We start from the raw sequence: 18370 nt of genomic DNA, 5'->3' as shown, positions 1-18370 counted from the left end.
CTTACTGCCCAGCAACCAGCCCTCAAAAGCCTTAGTGGCACAATCTACAAAGTCAGCCCAATCTTGAGACTGAGTTTTCTGGGTATCCCTGAACAGCACCCTGTACTGCTCAGTGGTTAGGCCAAACCCATCAACCAGTGCATTTTTCAAGACTTGGTAATCATTAGCATCCTCCACCCTTGTGGTGAGGAGCTTGTCTCTTCCTTTACCCTCAAAGGAGAGCCACAAGATAGCTGCCCACTGACTTGGGGGAACACCTTGCACAGTGCAGGCCCTCTCCAAAGCAGTAATCCATTTGTGGATGTCATCCCCTTGTTTAAAGGGGGGCACTATCTTACCAAGGTGTTTTGTATCAAAACTCCTTTCCCTATTGCTAGGTACAATGCTGCCACCAGTGGGGACTGTCCCACTCAATTGTTGCTCTCTAGCAAAGGCAAGCCTCTCTTTGGCCAGGGCAAGTTCTTCCCTTTCAATCCTCAGATTGGCTGCCTTTTCCTTAGCTTCATACATTCTCCTCTGGGGAGATGTCATTCCCCTTTGAGAGGAACGTTGAGAGCCATTGGTATGAAGGGATCTGATAGAGCCTCTTGATAGAGATCTATCTCGTCCATTCCCAATGTTAAGCTGACCTGAGAGTGGCCCCAAGGGTCCCCTAGTGCCCATCTCATGTCTGCTTAAGTTGGACCTGGTTAGTCTGCTGACTTCTACCTGTTCCTTTTCTGCCTCATCCCCTGATACCAAATCATCATCCTCATCATCAGCATCATCTGCTTCCTGAAGAGGATGGTCCTGGGCATCAAAGGGACCCTGTAAGGAGGGCATGTTGCCATCTGAATTAGAAGGGTCTGGGTTACCAGCCCTCCTTGCATCATGAGTCTCTAAGAGACCAATCAGAAAGGCAGTTGTGGGGTTAGACCCCTGCTTAATCTTCCTAGAGGTACACACTTGTCGTAACTCATGGAAGCTAAGCGCAGTATATCTTGAAGGGATGACCTGTGGAGGGTCAACTGACACAAGGGGAACCTCAGTGTTTCCTCCTTTGTCCGACATACTGTTTCTAGTGTGGTGTAAGTGATGCACCTACCTACACTATGTGTTTACCTACTGATCCCTTGCTAAGAGTTGCAGCCAAGGTGTGCTAAGCCCTGAGGAGCTACAACAGCTGGTTCAGTAGAACTCAGAGTATTCTAAGCTTTAGTTATGTGTACCTAACAGTACTTATGTGATCTTTCAACAAGATATTCTTAGGATACGTGTGGTAAAACAACAGCAAGCTCAAATCCCAACCGCTGCTCACCAATGTGAGAAGGTGGCCTGATATGCAGTGGTCACTATTCTAGTGCCCACTATGTATCAGTCCAGCAACCCTTATTGATGATTGGTTGTAAGTCAACCTTATAGACCAGCTATCCTAGTAGCATGGATACGAGCAGTCTAAGGCTAAAGACTCGAGAGGGCGTGTTAAGCCAGCTGTTTACCACACATATACCCCTTGAATACCCAGTGAAAGGACACCACACAAGTGTTATGAAAAATAAACAGTTATTTATTAAAGATCACAACAGCCCTGTACTCTTTATGAGGACAGGGTACTAAGCACAAACCAAAACTCTTACAAAAATACTTAAGTTAGCACAGTATATACAAATGCCCGAGGGGCACGGAAAACCATATACTCTGAAAGTGGAATGCGAAATTCCTAGCAGGTAAGTACAGTACTAATAGCTTTTGGAATCGCTAGGACTTGACTAGGGAATCGTTAGATTACTTCTAGGAGGCCTAGGGGACTCGGGTGCAGTGTGTGCACTCTCACGCGAGATGCGGGACAAAAGTCTATGGTAGCTAGGAATTAGAAAGTTAGTGTTCTCGGGCGAACCCGACCTGGTAGGGAGAAAACGAAAGTAGATTCTGACCCTTGGATAGTGAGGCTATGCTGGGGCACCGAAATGCCGAAGTTACCTAGCCCAGGGGCTGCAGCTGCATAGGTCTGAAAAGACGTCGGGAATCCTCGTAGACGGACCAGGAGCCGGAAGAAAAGATGCTGGCCGGTGACCAGTGAAGAAAGTTCAGTCGGATCCAAGCCTGGATCTTGAAGATAGATGACACCTGAAAGCAGAGGGGACCAAGTTCGAGACTACTAGCCAGTAGTCAGTGGGCACCAGGAGGGCACCGGATGGTAGCCACCTCGACTAGGTGAGTGGGTGACGCTTGACTCGAAGATCTCACGGACCAGGAGGCGTTGTCGGCGACCAGGATGGAGGATCGAGCTGTCCCACGAAGATAGAAGCTGTCGGCGTCGCTGGACCCAGGATTGGGCAACAAAGCCTTGGCAAATTCAAGCCCACGCGGTGGACCTAAAATGGCGTCTGGAGTGGACCAGGAGGGTCCGGGGTGCCTCTCTTGAACAAGGAAGCAAGGGCCAGCCTGGAGCAACCAGACCAGCAGTCGTGAAGTCGTTGGGCGTCGTTCAGAAGACCACAAGCCAGCCGGCTAGTAGCCAAACAACGCGGTGCACAGCAAACAGCAAAAGGGCCCCACGCAGATCGTGGAGATGCAGGGGGGCTGATCTTGGGTGCTGGAGCTGCGCAGGGTCGGGGCTTCTCGGACCCCAAAGCACTCACCAGTGGAGGACACGGTGGGCTTGCAGTAAAGATGTCGTGCAGTCTTGGCGATCGTCGGTCCCTTAAGGTCTCGTCGCACTCACGGTTCTCAGCTTGGCTGTAGAGGTGAGTAGAGGTCAGAGGTGCCAGGGAAGCCGGGTCTCGTCGAGCTGGGTCGTCGGATTCGTGATGAAGGACTGGCAGCAGACCGCAGTGTTCTTTAGGATGGTGCCCGCTTGATGCAGGGTGACTACTCCTTAGCCACAAGGGAGAATCTTGAAGAAGAAATCGTGAAGTCCTTTCGAAGAAAGTGGTATCTTGATTCCAAAGATGATCTAATTTTAACAGGGGGCCCGCTCCCATCTTTATACTAAAAAAGGGGGCTGACCCGGTGACTAGGTCCTGCCTATGGGTGGGACTAGGTGGGGGGTGGTTACACCCCTCAGCCATGCCGGACTTCCCCAGGCCAGGGGCTGGTGTGCCCCTGGAACTGGTTCAGACCGGCCTATGCATAGTGAGCACCGGGGTGCCACTCAGCAGTCACCTTCCTGTAAAGCCCTGCCTACCCAGGATACACAAAACCATGTCTGGGACGGTGCTAGCACCGCCCCTGACAGGAAACCCTTTGTCCAGGCTCCCCTCACTGGAAGGACTCCCAGCTGCAGGGGGTCAGACTCGTGTCTGTGGTGGCAGCATCCATTTTGTGGAGCTGAGGCTTCAGTTAACTTTAACCGGGGTTCACAGTTACATACATGTCGTGTCCCTCTAGAAGGGTGGAATGCTAACCCCGTCGCCAGAATTGGCGAGGGGTTAGTATTCCAATTCGTATGACACCTTACTCGACATGTTTTGATAAAGCAATACCAAAGATAGCATTTAACCGCGAGGATTATAATGCACTTAAGAGTATATGGTATGCGATATCATGGAACAGCTATTAGGACTTGATTCCGCAAGCTGCAGACAGGCTCAGCTCGTGCCAGAGCACCATCTCACACGATTCCCAGCACTCTGCCTTCAGGATTGTCAAGGCCTGCCATAGGAGTGACTGATAGGAATCTGTGTGTCCATTTTAGGGTTAGGTATAGGTATACTACACCTACAGCAAAGGGTGATTACACGACTTTGCCCCAGCTGTCATGCAGCCAGTTGTGTCAAATTTAGGAGGCCAGCCAGGGGTGGCATAATACATGCTGCAGCCCCTGGCAGCCCTGGGTACACCTATGCCCTGAGTTACAGGGTCTGATAAGGTGGCCCAGTACCAATTGGTAGATGCACCTAGGGTACATGAGGTAATTTAGAAAGAGAACAGCCAGGCTGTGGGTCTGATTGGCAGGCCCACAGCCAGAGAAAGTCGTAAACCAGTGAAACAAAAGCAAAAAATCTGGGTGATCATAGGATTGCAGACCCTACTCTCCTACAGGCACTGGTAGTAAAGATGAGGGTTTTTTCATTATTTTTACCCCCTGGTCCCAGATTTTTTTAAATTGTAAATTGTTGTGTCTTGTAAAGCGCACTGCTACCCGGAGGCCTCGTAGCGCTATAGACCGCTGGGGAACCCGTCCTGGCTTTCCCTTTGAGATAGTCCCTCCTGGGGGTCTCCAAGGTGAAACCAGGCATCCCCGGCGTTTGTGTGGGGCCGTTGTGGAGATGAGGCAAGCTAATGCCCAGAGTTGCAGAGTGTGCTCCCTGGTCGAAGTAGGGCAAGCTAATGCCCAGAGTTGCAGAGTGTGCTCCCTGGTCGAAGTAGGCACCGATGCGAGAATTATCAGTCCGCTGATCCTGGTCCAAGACCCTGCCGCGTCGGGAATCGAACCCTGGTCCCGGGCCGTTCTCTGCACTCGGGTCTGCCGCCTCTAACCAGTGAGCCACACCTCTCCAAGTAATCAATAATAGGGATTGACCGAACCGCCTTCTTGAATGGCTCTTTAAAGTCATTTAGGAAGCAATCCTGAGGTTGCGAAGTCATCTGTATTTGGAACCTTGCTGCTGCTCTCTCTACAACATTATGAAACCCCCTGATATTCTGGGGTCGAATCCGCCTGTGCCTGGTCTGGGGATGTCGGATCTGTAATGACATCGTTATTCCACTCATCACCCCCTATTTCTCCCTCCTCCTGTTGACTTTCTTCATCTTCTCCTACTGCTTCCTCTTCTTCTTCATCAGAAGACGGTAGAGGAGGCAAAGTCACAGGATCCGGACGAATGACCAGCGGTGGTGGTCTAGGGCGGGAAGGAGGAGCTGGTGTCACAAGATGTGGTGGCCCTACTGAAGGAGGCGGAGTAGGCGGAAACCGCTGCTTGCAGTCCACTATGAGGAACTGGAGGTCCCTGACTATTGAGGCCAAGAGGCACACCATAGGTTGTGAAGGAGGAGGCGGTTGATATTCCTCCTGGTATGGCGCTTCTGCCTGACCCAGGTCTTCGCAATCCGAACTCTCATGGACCTTGGCATTGAGCTGTGATGGACTTGTTGCAGTGTGGATCATGGCACCATCATCAGAATCTTTAGTCTCCAGTAAGTGGACCGGTGGCAGTGGCTGGACTCTGCTAGGAGATGTAGCCTCTGGCGTCAGCATACGCGTTGACAGCCTGAAGTGTGTATAATTATACTTCAGCTTAGGAGAGTCTTCCGTCGACGGGCCCGTCGACAGGGTGATCATCGACGGTGGGATGCTGACAGCCACAACAGACATCTCTCATCGTCGTCGACGGTAGCGTCGTCGACGATGGTTTCTTCGTCGACGCTGGAGCGGTCGTCGATGGCTTCGTCGACGATCTCGTCGTCTACGGCTTCGTCGACGCTGGTGTCGATGGCTTTGTTGACGCTGGTGTCGACGTCGATGGCTTAGTCGACGCTGGTGTCGACGTTGATGGCTTAGTCGACGCTGGTGTCGACGTCGATGGCTTCGTCGACGATGACATCGTCGACTAGGTTGTCGTCGCCGTCGATGGGACCTTCGTCGACGACGATGGCTTAGACTTCGTCGACGTGGAAGCTGTCGTCGACGGAGACGTAGTCGACGCTTTTTTGGCAGGAATTATAGATGTAATAGACCTACCCGTCGACGACGATGCTGAGGTAGTTGTCGACAAGGTGGTGAAGGCTGATGCTGTCGACGCAGAGATGGTTACTGTCGATGCTGTCACGGGCATGGCAGAAGACCCCAGCACAGGCTTCTTGAAGGTGGTTTCCTGAAGAGAAATCTTAACTGCTATGGCTTTTGGATGACCCTCTGGCGTCTTCTTTTGAGGTGGCATATTAGACGGACCTGGAGATGTCTGTCTTGGCCTTTTGGCAGAGGAGTGTGAGCTCCTGAAGGAACACTCGCTCTCACCTAAAGAGACTGTTTGATCCTTGTCCTTTAGTCTCTGAAGCCACAGAAGCAGGCTTCCCTCTCTGTCTTTTAAAGTCTTGACAGAGAAAGTGCAACAGACCTTACAATCCTTGGTAGAATGTTCAGGGTAGAGACAGTAGAGGCAGTCTTCATGTTTGTCATCTACATGCAGTCTCAGCTTACTACACAAGGCACAGGGTCTAAAGAGCCCTTTTTTTAGGAGTGGTAGACATCGTCGACTCTAGCACTCCTCCACAAGAGTAATATTGAAGAGAAAAATATGGAATAAATCCAGAAATACCAGAAAGCTGAGCAGAGCTCAGTGGAGACTCCCTTAGCACGACGTGCAGTAGAAAATCTGAGGGACTAGGGCTCCTTCCAGGAAGGTTCTAGAGGGTGGTTGTAGCTGATTGGCTCCTGGCCAAAGTTTGGTCCTTTTTACAAAAGGACTTGGATAGGTTACTAATGTGAGGCCTCTGGCCTATTAGTATGTATATGTCTATAGGACTCCCACCCCGACGACGGGGAATGATTCAGGCATGTGAATCTATGAAAGATACCCATAATACTGGATAAGTAGTACTGGCGGCCAACTTATGGCGCCAGCACCCTCACAAGGACTCCTTAGGCCAAAAGAGCCTGGACAGTCTCTGAGGTACCAAGGACACAAGGTCTGCAAGACAGTCGATGTATGGACAGTGGCATGGGTGGACAGCCGGACTGTGGCATGGGCAGACAGCCGGACTGTGGCATGGGCAGACAGCCGGACTGTGGCATGGGCAGACAGCCGGACTGTGGCATGGGCAGACAGCCGGACTGTGGCATGGGCAGACAGCCGGACTGTGGCATGGGCAGACAGCCGGACTGTGGCATGGGCAGACAGCCGGACTGTGGCATGGGCAGACAGCCGGGCTGTGGCATGGGTGGACAGACGGGCTGTGGCATGGGCAGACAGCCGGACTGTGGCATGGGCAGACAGCCGGACTGTGGCATGGGCAGACAGCCGGACTGTGGCATGGGCAGACAGCCGGACTGTGGCATGGGCAGACAGCCGGACTGTGGCATGGGCAGACAGCCGGACTGCGGCATGGGCAGACAGCCGGACTGCGGCATGGGCAGACAGCCGGACTGTGGCATGGGCGGACAGCCGGACTGTGGCATGGGCGGACAGCCGGACTGTGGCATGGGCGGACAGACGGGCTGTGGCATGGGCGGACCGACGGGCTGTGGCATGGGCGGACCGACGGGCTGTGGCATGGGCGGACCGACGGGCTGTGGCATGGGCGGACCGACGGGCTGTGGCATGGGCGGACCGACGGGCTGTGGCATGGGCGGACCGACGGGCTGTGGCATGGGTGGACCGACGGGCTGTGGCATGGGTGGACCGACGGGCTGTGGCATGGGTGGACCGACGGGCTGTGGCATGGGTGGACCGACGGGCTGTGGCATGGGTGGACCGACGGGCTGTGGCATGGGTGGACCGACGGGCTGTGGCATGGGTGGACAGACGGGCTGTGGCATGGGTGGACAGACGGGCTGTGGCATGGGTGGACAGACGGGCTGTGGCATGGGTGGACCGACGGGCTGTGGCATGGGTGGACCGACGGGCTGTGGCATGGGTGGACCGACGGGCTGTGGCATGGGTGGACCGACGGGCTGTGGCATGGGTGGACCGACGGGCTGTGGCATGGGTGGACCGACGGGCTGTGGCATGGGTGGACAGACGGGCTGTGGCATGGGTGGACAGACGGGCTGTGGCATGGGCAGACAGCCGGACTGCGGCATGGGCAGACAGCCGGACTGTGGCATGGGCGGACAGCCGGACTGTGGCATGGGCGGACAGCCGGACTGTGGCATGGGCGGACAGACGGGCTGTGGCATGGGCGGACCGACGGGCTGTGGCATGGGCGGACCGACGGGCTGTGGCATGGGCGGACCGACGGGCTGTGGCATGGGCGGACCGACGGGCTGTGGCATGGGCGGACCGACGGGCTGTGGCATGGGCGGACCGACGGGCTGTGGCATGGGTGGACCGACGGGCTGTGGCATGGGTGGACCGACGGGCTGTGGCATGGGTGGACCGACGGGCTGTGGCATGGGTGGACCGACGGGCTGTGGCATGGGTGGACCGACGGGCTGTGGCATGGGTGGACCGACGGGCTGTGGCATGGGTGGACCGACGGGCTGTGGCATGGGTGGACAGACGGGCTGTGGCATGGGTGGACAGACGGGCTGTGGCATGGGTGGACAGACGGGCTGTGGCATGGGTGGACCGACGGGCTGTGGCATGGGTGGACCGACGGGCTGTGGCATGGGTGGACCGACGGGCTGTGGCATGGGTGGACCGACGGGCTGTGGCATGGGTGGACCGACGGGCTGTGGCATGGGTGGACCGACGGGCTGTGGCATGGGTGGACAGACGGGCTGTGGCATGGGTGGACAGACGGGCTGTGGCATGGGTGGACAGACGGGCTGTGGCATGGGTGGACAGACGGGCTGTGGCATGGGTGGACAGACGGGCTGTGGCATGGGTGGACAGACGGGCTGTGTCATGGGTGGACAGACGGGCTGTGGCATGGGTGGACAGACGGACTGTGGCATGGGCGGACAGACGTGCTGTGGCATGGGCGGACAGACGTGCTGTGGCATGGGCGGACAGACGTGCTGTGGCATGGGCGGACAGACGTGCTGTGGCATGGGCGGACAGACGTGCTGTGGCATGGGCGGACAGACGTGCTGTGGCATGGGCGGACAGCCGGGCTGTGGCATGGGCGGACAGCCGGGCTGTGGCATGGGTGGACAGCCGGGCTGTGGCATGGGTGGACAGCCGGGCTGTGGCATGGGTGGACAGCCGGGCTGTGGCATGGGTGGACAGCCGGGCTGTGGCATGGGTGGACAGACGGGCTGTGGCATGGGTGGACAGACGGGCTGTGGCATGGGTGGACAGACGTGCTGTGGCATGGGTGGACAGACGTGCTGTGGCATGGGCGGACGGACAGACTGTGGCATGGGCGGACAGCCGGACTGTGGCATGGGTGGACAGCCGGACTGTGGCATGGGTGGACAGCCGGACTGTGGCATGGGTGGACAGCCGGACTGTGGCATGGGTGGACAGACGTGCTGTGGCATGGGCGGACAGACGTGCTGTGGCATGGGCGGACAGCCGGACTGTGGCATGGGCGGACAGCCGGACTGTGGCATGGGTGGACAGCCGGACTGTGGCATGGGTGGACAGCCGGACTGTGGCATGGGTGGACAGACGGGCTGTGGCATGGGTGGACAGACGGGCTGTGGCATGGGTGGACAGACGGGCTGTGGCATGGGTGGACAGACGGGCTGTGGCATGGGTGGACAGACGGGCTGTGGCATGGGTGGACAGACGGGCTGTGGCATGGGTGGACAGACGGGCTGTGGCATGGGTGGACAGACGGGCTGTGGCATGGGTGGACAGACGGGCTGTGGCATGGGTGGACAGACGGGCTGTGGCATGGGTGGACAGACGGGCTGTGGCATGGGTGGACAGACGGGCTGTGGCATGGGTGGACAGACGGGCTGTGGCATGGGTGGACAGACGGGCTGTGGCATGGGTGGACAGACGGGCTGTGGCATGGGTGGACAGACGGGCTGTGGCATGGGTGGACCGACGGGCTGTGGCATGGGTGGACCGACGGGCTGTGGCATGGGTGGACCGACGGGCTGTGGCATGGGTGGACCGACGGGCTGTGGCATGGTTGGACCGACGGGCTGTGGCATGGGTGGACCGACGGGCTGTGGCATGGGTGGACCGACGGGCTGTGGCATGGGTAGACCGACGGGCTGTGGCATGGGTAGACCGACGGGCTGTGGCATGGGTGGACCGACGGGCTGTGGCATGGGTGGACAGACGGACTGTGGCATGGGTGGACAGACTGACTGTGGCATGGGTGGACAGACGGACTGTGGCATGGGTGGACAGACGGGCTGTGGCATGGGTGGACAGACGGGCTGTGGCATGGGTGGACAGACGGGCTGTGGCATGGGTGGACAGACGGGCTGTGGCATGGGTGGACAGACGGGCTGTGGCATGGGTGGACAGACGGACTGTGGCATGGGTGGACAGACGGACTGTGGCATGGGTGGACAGACGGACTGTGGCATGGGTGGACAGACGGTCTGTGGCATGGGTGGACAGACGGACTGTGGCATGGGTGGACAGACGGACTGTGGCATGGGTGGACAGACGGACTGTGGCATGGGTGGCGAGGGTTTCCAGGAATGAAGTGGGTAGCCCCACTGAACGATCTGCACTCCCACTCTTCTGAGGTGACAGTCTGCTAATCCAATACAAAGTGTCAAATGCTGGCACCGGCTGGATGCAGAATTCAGTTTGTTGACTGGGTCCAAAAACGAATATGCTACTTACCAGTATGCATCTGTTCTTGGCATGTAGAGCTGCTGACATTCATATCTGTGCATAGATCGCCGCCTAGTGTCGGGTCCGGATGATTGCACATTGTTGTCCTGGAAGAGTCTTCGAAGTATCACGAGATAGGTGGCTCCTCCCCTGGACTACAGTGCGCATGGGCATCGACTCCATCCTCAGATTGTTTTTTTCCGCCATTGGGTTCGGATGTCTTTAATTCCCTCTTGTCGGAATCGATAGAAAAACCTTCTTGAGACCAAAAGGTCTTTAGTCTATACGTCAGTATTGTCTTGCGTTTGCAGAATTCAGTTTGTTGACTGGGTCCAAAAAAGGTTGAAAATCCTGTATCTGAGTGCTTCGGCTCCAGCGCAGCTTCACTGAGAATAGGCTGAAGCACACACCATGAGCGGAGAGTACATGAGCTTTGGACAAGCTACGAGGCGCCTTGAGACCCTCACGGGTGAGTTGTTCACTCTACAAAGCCCCAATTGATTGATTGAGAGGCAGCTGTGATGGTCTCTCAAAGCTTTGGGAACAGCTGTTAGGAGTTACCGCCTACGGCAACCCTACCACAAACTGAGTCGCTTAACTTACCCGCGAGTTGGCTGGCTTAAACTAGAAACCTGTTTTTCTTAGACAGTCTGTGCTGGCTGGGAAGTACATAGACAGACCGTAGTCAACGCAGCTGGCATCTCCCTGAAACCTGGAATACCTCAGTTGAGCATTAACATTCAGACTCTTGTGAATACCAATTTAGCAATTAGTATCAGGGCCTCTTTCTGCTCAGTACTTGGTGTTTATTTGGATATTCTTAAAAAAAATAATCTCTGTATTTATTAAAGGTCATCCTGTGTGCCACCGAGATCAGAGTCATCAGTCCACACCACCTCTCCGAGTAAGTCTGTGTGCTGGCTCAGGTCAGCTACTGTAACCCAAGACTGGCCGAGATCAATGCACTCATTGTGATGCATATATTTATCAATGCACTCTTTTGTGATGTGTGTATGTATGTTATCGATGCACTCTTTTGTGATGTGTGTATGTATGTGTTATCAATGCGCTCATCTGTGATGCCTGCATGTCATCCTCGGCTCCACCCAGTCTGCGTGGGACGACTCCTGGTGGCCAACCTCACTGGGAACAGCTCCGACACCCACGGACCACGCACGCAACCTACGATTCATCCCCATCTCCTCCATCTCCATGTCAAAGCAAGTCAACACCATCTCCTCCTGCTACAACACCCTCCGCAGGATCTACAAGTGGATCCCGACCGAAACCAGAAGAACAGTGATCAAATCACTCGTCAGCAGCAGGCAGGACTACAGCAACGCACTCTACGCAGGAATCCCGGCCAAACACCTGCGACGACTACAACGCATCCAAAACTCTTCCGCCCGACTGATCCTCAACGTCCCCCGCCGCAGCCACATCACCTCCCACCTGAGACTTGCACTGGCTCCCCGTCAATAAGAGGATCACTTTCAAACTCCTCACCCACGCACACAAAGCACTCCACAACACCGGACCAGCGTACCTGAACAACAGACTCAACTTCTACACCCCTGCCTGCCAGCTCCGCTCCGCTCCACCAGCCTAGCCCTCGCCGCCGTCCCGCGCATCCAACGAACAACCTCCGGCAGCAGATCTTTCTCCTTCCTCACCGAAAGGACCTCCAACACCCTCCCGACCCACATACCTCAGACCCAGGACCTGCTCACCTGCAGACGGCTCCTCAATACCTGGCTCTTCGAGCAGTAGCAGCGTCATCTCCCCCCCCCCCCTCCCCCACCATCTCAGCACCTTGAGACCCTCACGGGTAAGTAGTGCGCTTTACAAGTTTTATTGATTGATATGTGTTATTAATAAAAGATTAACACAATTATCAGGAAATGGAGCAGAGTACGTTATGAGGATGTTGGGAAACGAAAAAAGACCATGCACATCCAGAAGGGGTTGACATCCTACATAATTACAACACATGTATTGCAAATGTATAGCATAGATTGACACTTTTAGGAACAGAGAGACTAATATTTTCTCACAATCACACTGCTGAGGCTGGGACTTGAACTCTGGTCCCCAGCTTAGAACAAATAATTGTATTTGATTCTGACCTCAACTGAGGTCAACAAATACAATTACATAAAAAAGAAGATGTTAGATTATATTTATTTTAACAATTTTAAAAAACTCTTTATGAGAAAAAACAGGTTACAAAAGGTTGCGGTCCGCACAAACAACATACAATGGTTAAAACAATTAGATTTCTGCACTTTTTAAACAAGTTGTAGCAAACAAATTCATTGGGGGGGGGGGGGGGGGGGGGGGTTCCACACTATGATTAGATCTTGAGCTGAAATAGCATTGTCTCTTAAACGGCCGAGCCTCTACAAATATCGGATAAGGAAGAATTAGTAATAGGTGGTAGAGATCTTGTGATCCGCCGTTGCACAAGTCCCATTTGCCTGGAGAATTATTTGGGGCGTCCCATCTGGCGGAATAGGTTTTTAAAGGGAGAGTACCCAATATCAGAAGGAGGATCCAGCGCCTCACACGGAGCTCTAACTGGAACTGTGGATAGTGTTTGGGGGTTTTATATACCATGTTTTCGGAAAGAGTTTTATAATGCTTTAATTGGATACAATATTCTTTGTCCATTTCATAGCTTATTCTCGGCGTTATAGGTTTTTAAGAGAGCTTTAGATGCGCTGGAGACCAGGCCTGCAGAAGTGAGACAGTGCATCGTGACACCTCAAGGGCTTTTATAAGGTTCCTATTAAAGGTGTACCGGGCTGCTTCATCTCTAAAAGTATCCAATTTTAAAATATATCTTAATGTGCCAGGAACTGCATGAAGGAGATTAAAGGCCGACCTAATAATACTGGAGAGGACTCGAGAAAATGTGCTAGTTCGAGAGAGCTCCAGGCATAAGGCTTGTACGGCGACTGTTTGGGATACTTTTAACAGATTTCGAAGGATGATCCCTTCCTTTACTTTTATTGATTGCCATGTTTTAATCTGTGTATGTTCCATGGCGTACAATAGAATCGATGGGATTGTCATGCTTTAAACCTCCAGCAAGGATTTGAAAGGTCTATTGCCTGTTGAGCGATAAAATCTCTGTAGTGCCCCGACATGGGAGTCGGCCTTTCGCCCTAGTTGTTGGAGATGGGGGCGACTTGTACGTTATACGAAAAGATACGGCCCAAGTACACACATTCTTCCACTGTCTCCGTTGGGTTACCTGCCAATAACCAGGTGAAAGGTAAAGATTTCCTTCTTCCACTAAAAGGTAAGATTTTGGTTTTAGATACGTTAGGGACCAAGAAGTTTTTTTTTGCATATTTGTTTAGTTCATTTAGATTTCTTTGCACGCTAATTGAGGTAGGATATATTACAATATCATCGGCTCACATGAAGCAATGGATATCGTGCTGTGCTAATTTCGAAGCAAGTTCTTAATTTGGGAAAAGCGCCCGGGTCGATAACTTATGTAAATGGAAATAATATGGGTGCTAGTAGGCTTCCTTGTTTCAAGCCATTCATTGTAGGGGTTGGATTGGTTAAGCCCTTTTGTCCCCGCATTTGAACTCTACACCATGTTGCAGTGTGCAGGGAGATAATTACTGTAAGAAGATCAGTGGGAATTCCTAAACACTAGCATTTTCCATAATGTCGGTCTGTCCACGCTATCAAAAGCTGTAAAAAAAAACAAAAACGATAAAAGCACAGTGTAATATTTGTGGATTTAACATAACATTTATCCCCAGCTTAGTCAGCAGCAAAACCTCTCTTCATCTAGCTACAGTGAACGTCACGGTACCTTAAGGTAGTACTGAAGCTGCGGTGTTGCCTCGGCTTCATGGTCATCTACTCGGATCAGCCTCTGTAGAAAATCTTCCCGTGTCACTTCTGAAGCTGCCTCGCAGAAACAGTCTAGTGCCTGGAAGCAGAAGGGGAGAATACAATGATGTTGTTCAGGCAACGAAAGTCTTAACAGAGCACCAAAAAGTTGAGCAGTCTGTGGTTTTTGGGCAGGGCTTGGGGAGCGAGAAGAGGAAACACTAGAGGGTTAAGCAGGTGGAAAGTGTGGAGGAGATTTACAGGAACAACCAGTCCAGGCAAATCGGTCCAAAACCCAATGATGATAGAGTAGAACCTACCGACCTCAAGCCCTCCCCCACCAAATATCAAGACCGCTCAAGGAGTAGCCCATAGAGCAACCGTCCCTCCAGCAACCAAGGGATCTAAAGAGGCAACCGTCCCGCCAGCAACCAAGGGATCTAAAGAAGAACCGTCCCTCCAGCAACCAAGGGATCTAAGGAAGAACCGTCCCTCCAGCAACCAAGGGATCTAACGAAGAACCGTCCCTCCAGCAACCAAGGGATCTAAAGAGACGACCGTCCCGCCAGCAACCAAGGGATCTAAAGAGGCAACCGTCCCGCCAGCAATCAAGGGATCTAAAGAGGCAACCGTCCCGCCAGCAACCAAGGGATCTAAAGTAGAACCGTCCCTCCAGCAACCAAGGGATCTAAAGAAGCAACAGTCCAGACAGCAACCAAGGGATCTAAAGAGAACCAGGATGGTGTTAACACGAAGAGAAACACTAGGATGAAATCAGTTCTCTGACAACAGTTCTGCGGACCGGCATTATCCTTCGGCACAGTAAAGTGTTTCAGACTTCGGCGTTTCCCTCAAAAGATCAAATTAAAAAAAGATTTCAGGCAGGGCTGCTATAGAATTACACTAAGACATGGAGGTGAAGGTCACAATGTCTCCTACACCCACAACCACCGGCAGCTCCAATGTTACAACAAATAGGACTGTATGTATGTATGGGGGAAGGTTTGAATACAAGTACAGGTCAGAGATGGAGCCTCTGTGTGTGTGTTTGTGTGTGTGGGGGGGGGGGGAAGGTTTGAATACAAGTACAGGTCAGAGATGGAGCCTCTGTGTGTGTGGGGGGGGGGAAAGGAGAGGGGGAAGGTTTGAATACAAGTACAGGTCTGAGATGGAGCCTCTGTGTGTGTGTGTGGGGGGAGGTGGGGGTTTCAGTACAGGTCAGAGATGGAGCCTCAGTGTGTGTGTGTGGGGGGGAGGTGGGGGTTTCAGTACAGGTCAGAGATGGAGCCTCTGTGTGTATGTGGGGGGGGGGGGGGGTTCAGTACAGGTCAGAGATTTAGTCTGTGTATGCGTGTGCATGTGTGTGGGGAAGGTTTGAATACAAGTACAGGGTTCTGTGTGTGTGGGAGGGGCTGTATACATGTACAGTTCAGAGATAGACTTCATCTATGTGAATGCCATAGGAGGCTGAAAATGTGAATCTAGGTCATTGTTTTCAATGGTGCTACTACCCAAGTAAGGTATTAGCGTGCCTTACAAGGAATACACAGCAAACACATTCTGTACCCACATTTTAAATAAAAAAACAGGGAAAACTGCAGAGCAGCAACAATGGTCAGTTCAGATTGCCAACATGGGAGGATGGGTCCGGGGTGAGGTAATATGAATTTTTATGGTCAATTGTGTCCCCTATCGTAGACCCCAACGGCTCCATGTACGTGCTTCAAGTACATGTATGTTCCCTCCACTTCCAGCTATGAAGACGCAAATACATTTGCGTCCAACGTTAACATGTCCTCTTTCAGATCCACCATGAATGGGTCGGATGTTCAGTGCCTAAGTGTGCCTTGCCAACGTCTTTCCATGGTGCACTTTCATGTTTCACTAGCTCTGGTGAGTTAGGCCCTGATTCCTGCCATCAAGCCCTTTCTGCCTTCTGTCTCTGAAAGCTACAGTCTGCTGCTTCCTGACCCTTGACTTACTCCCTGCGCGGCGAGCGGTGCCTGGCTCGGCCTGCTTGCCTGCCAAGACTGTATTCAGCCTTCAAGTTATCTGCTCCGCTCCTCGAAAATACATTCCTGTCTAGTAGTTTAGGAAAACATCCTTCCCAGCTGCAGAGCAAAGGGCCCGGCCTCACTGTCTCCATGCAAGTAATTCATAGCTCCCGTTACCATGGTAGGCCCATGGCCCCTCACATCTCATGTAGACACGTAGTCGCGTATGCACGCACTAGCAGTCAGTATAGAATAGCCTCTGCCCGAGAGACCTTTCCTTCTAGATAATACAGTTCCTCAAACACAAGATATTAGATATGATTTGGGATTAGGTTGTTCTGACACCCCAGACTTCTGTCTCCTCATGTAGGGCTAAATGTCAAGTCCCCTTCACCCTCCAGTTCCACGTCAATCACACGTCATGCTGCTGCGCGCGCATCTCTGCCATGTATTTCTGCTGACTCTGCAGGATTCTTCTATGGATCCACCCACCTGTGATAGGTTTCATGTGACGTTGTCTAGCACACACCTCCGTGTACGCCCTCATGCACGCCTTCTGTTACGTACATGTGTTCTTATCTCGTTTCTCTCAGCTGTTACGCCTTCTGCATCTATCACTACTGTAATGCATTGACTATATATATGATGTTCTGTTAATAAAGCATTGTACATGTCCATGTCCATTCCCTTCCTGAACACTTGTGGTGATAGAACATGATACCTGGTTCGAACCAATTCCTTTTTAAGGAATAAAACCCTTATAAAACCCAGATGCCACGGGCTTCTGCCTCTTATTTTTGACTGAGTTATTCTTATTTAACTTTACCGCATAAATTAAGTATAGGTAATTTAAATTTACCACATAATTGGCGCCCGAATAGGGACCCCTCCCCCACCTTACGCGCCGGCGGTGCGTTGCAGGCCCGGTCCCCTGCCACAGCCGGACGGACAACTACGCGTACCCGCAGGATTTCCTGTATCTCCCTCAGGCCAACGGAGGTGACTGAGGCTGCGATCGACACCCAGACGAGGCGGTGAGGAGTGCGGAGGATCCCGACCAGAGCCTAGCTGAGAGAGCAAAGTCCGAGGTATTCAGAGGCCCACCAGTTCCGAAGTTCCGAAGTGCCTACGTCACGAGTCGAGTCGAGTCCAGTCCGGTCCAGTCCAGTGTCGAGTTTCCGAGGCCTTCCGTTTCCGTGCTTCCCGGTGAGTACCGTTGCTGGGGACGCATCTAGACGGGTGCATTAATTTGTGCCCGGTCAAGACGGGTTTGGGTACACAGACCCGGTCTGCACTGTTTAGCGGTGTATCTGTACTGTTTAGCAGTATATCGAGTATGCAGGTAGCTAGTTTTATTCTGGCTATTGTTGTTCGTTTTCAAAATGTTTAAATGTGTTTTAATGTCGTGGTATGAGTGATTGTTCGATCTACATTATCGTGTTTATTGTATGAGTTGTGTCCAAGTCCAAGTAAGTATCAAGCTGAAACATGCCGCTGTTTTCCAAACTAAGACAGATAGGAACTAGAAAAGGGATACTAGAGGAAGCTGTTCCCATTCCACCCAGGGACACTCCAGGGTATTTTATGTACCACAAACACGGCCTAGATGCTGTATTATATCTCGACTTGTGGGTGGATTACACCAAAGATTTAGCAGAGAATCAGAGATGGCCCGCTACTGGGACATGGGATGCCGAGTGCATCATGAGAGTAGAAGAAGCATTATGGAAAAAGAAAGCCAGACAGTCACAGAAAGATGCCATTTAATTATGGCGTAAAGAATCACACAGACGGACAGAGAAAGCACTCAGAAAAGCAGAGAAAAGTAGAGAGGATTCAGACAAAGCCCGAGAAAACGTATTAGTTGAAGAGGGGATACGAGTTAAAGCAGAACAAGTAGACCGACAACGAAACACTCTTATGAATGGTATGTATCCTCTTCTGGCCGAGGGTTTACCTAAGGCCACTCCGGAAATACCGAAGGATCTGCCCCCTCCATTGCTCCCGAGTAAAGTACGTCACAAGGCCACAAAAGACATTTTCCTTTCTTCCTATTTAGACGATGTAGCTCCCTCATATACTTCTGCACCTGCTCATGTACCCGTACCACCTGCTCCGGCTGACATCTCCCTACCCCTACAGCATCAGCTCCCAGGTCCGCTGCCCGCACCTGCTCCCGTTGTTCCCCCC

At 52.8% G+C, this 18370-nt stretch overlaps 1 protein-coding gene across 1 annotated transcript in view; it reads right to left on the bottom strand.

The window, feature by feature from the left end:
* The window catches only part of NUP160 (nucleoporin 160), a 498934-nt gene that overhangs the window by 182811 nt on the left and 297753 nt on the right, over positions 1-18370 (bottom strand). The window contains exon 23 of the mRNA XM_086959753.1: positions 14167-14286. Within this exon, the coding sequence (XP_086815879.1) occupies positions 14167-14286 (120 nt within the window). The remainder of the gene's footprint in view (positions 1-14166; positions 14287-18370) is intronic.

This window comes from Lissotriton vulgaris, chromosome 2_2 (assembly GCF_964263255.1).
Source record: "Lissotriton vulgaris chromosome 2_2, aLisVul1.2, whole genome shotgun sequence".
NCBI lineage: Eukaryota > Metazoa > Chordata > Amphibia > Caudata > Salamandridae > Lissotriton > Lissotriton vulgaris.
The sequence above is the reverse complement of the archived record's forward strand: the minus strand, read 5'-3'. Positions and strand labels throughout refer to the sequence as shown.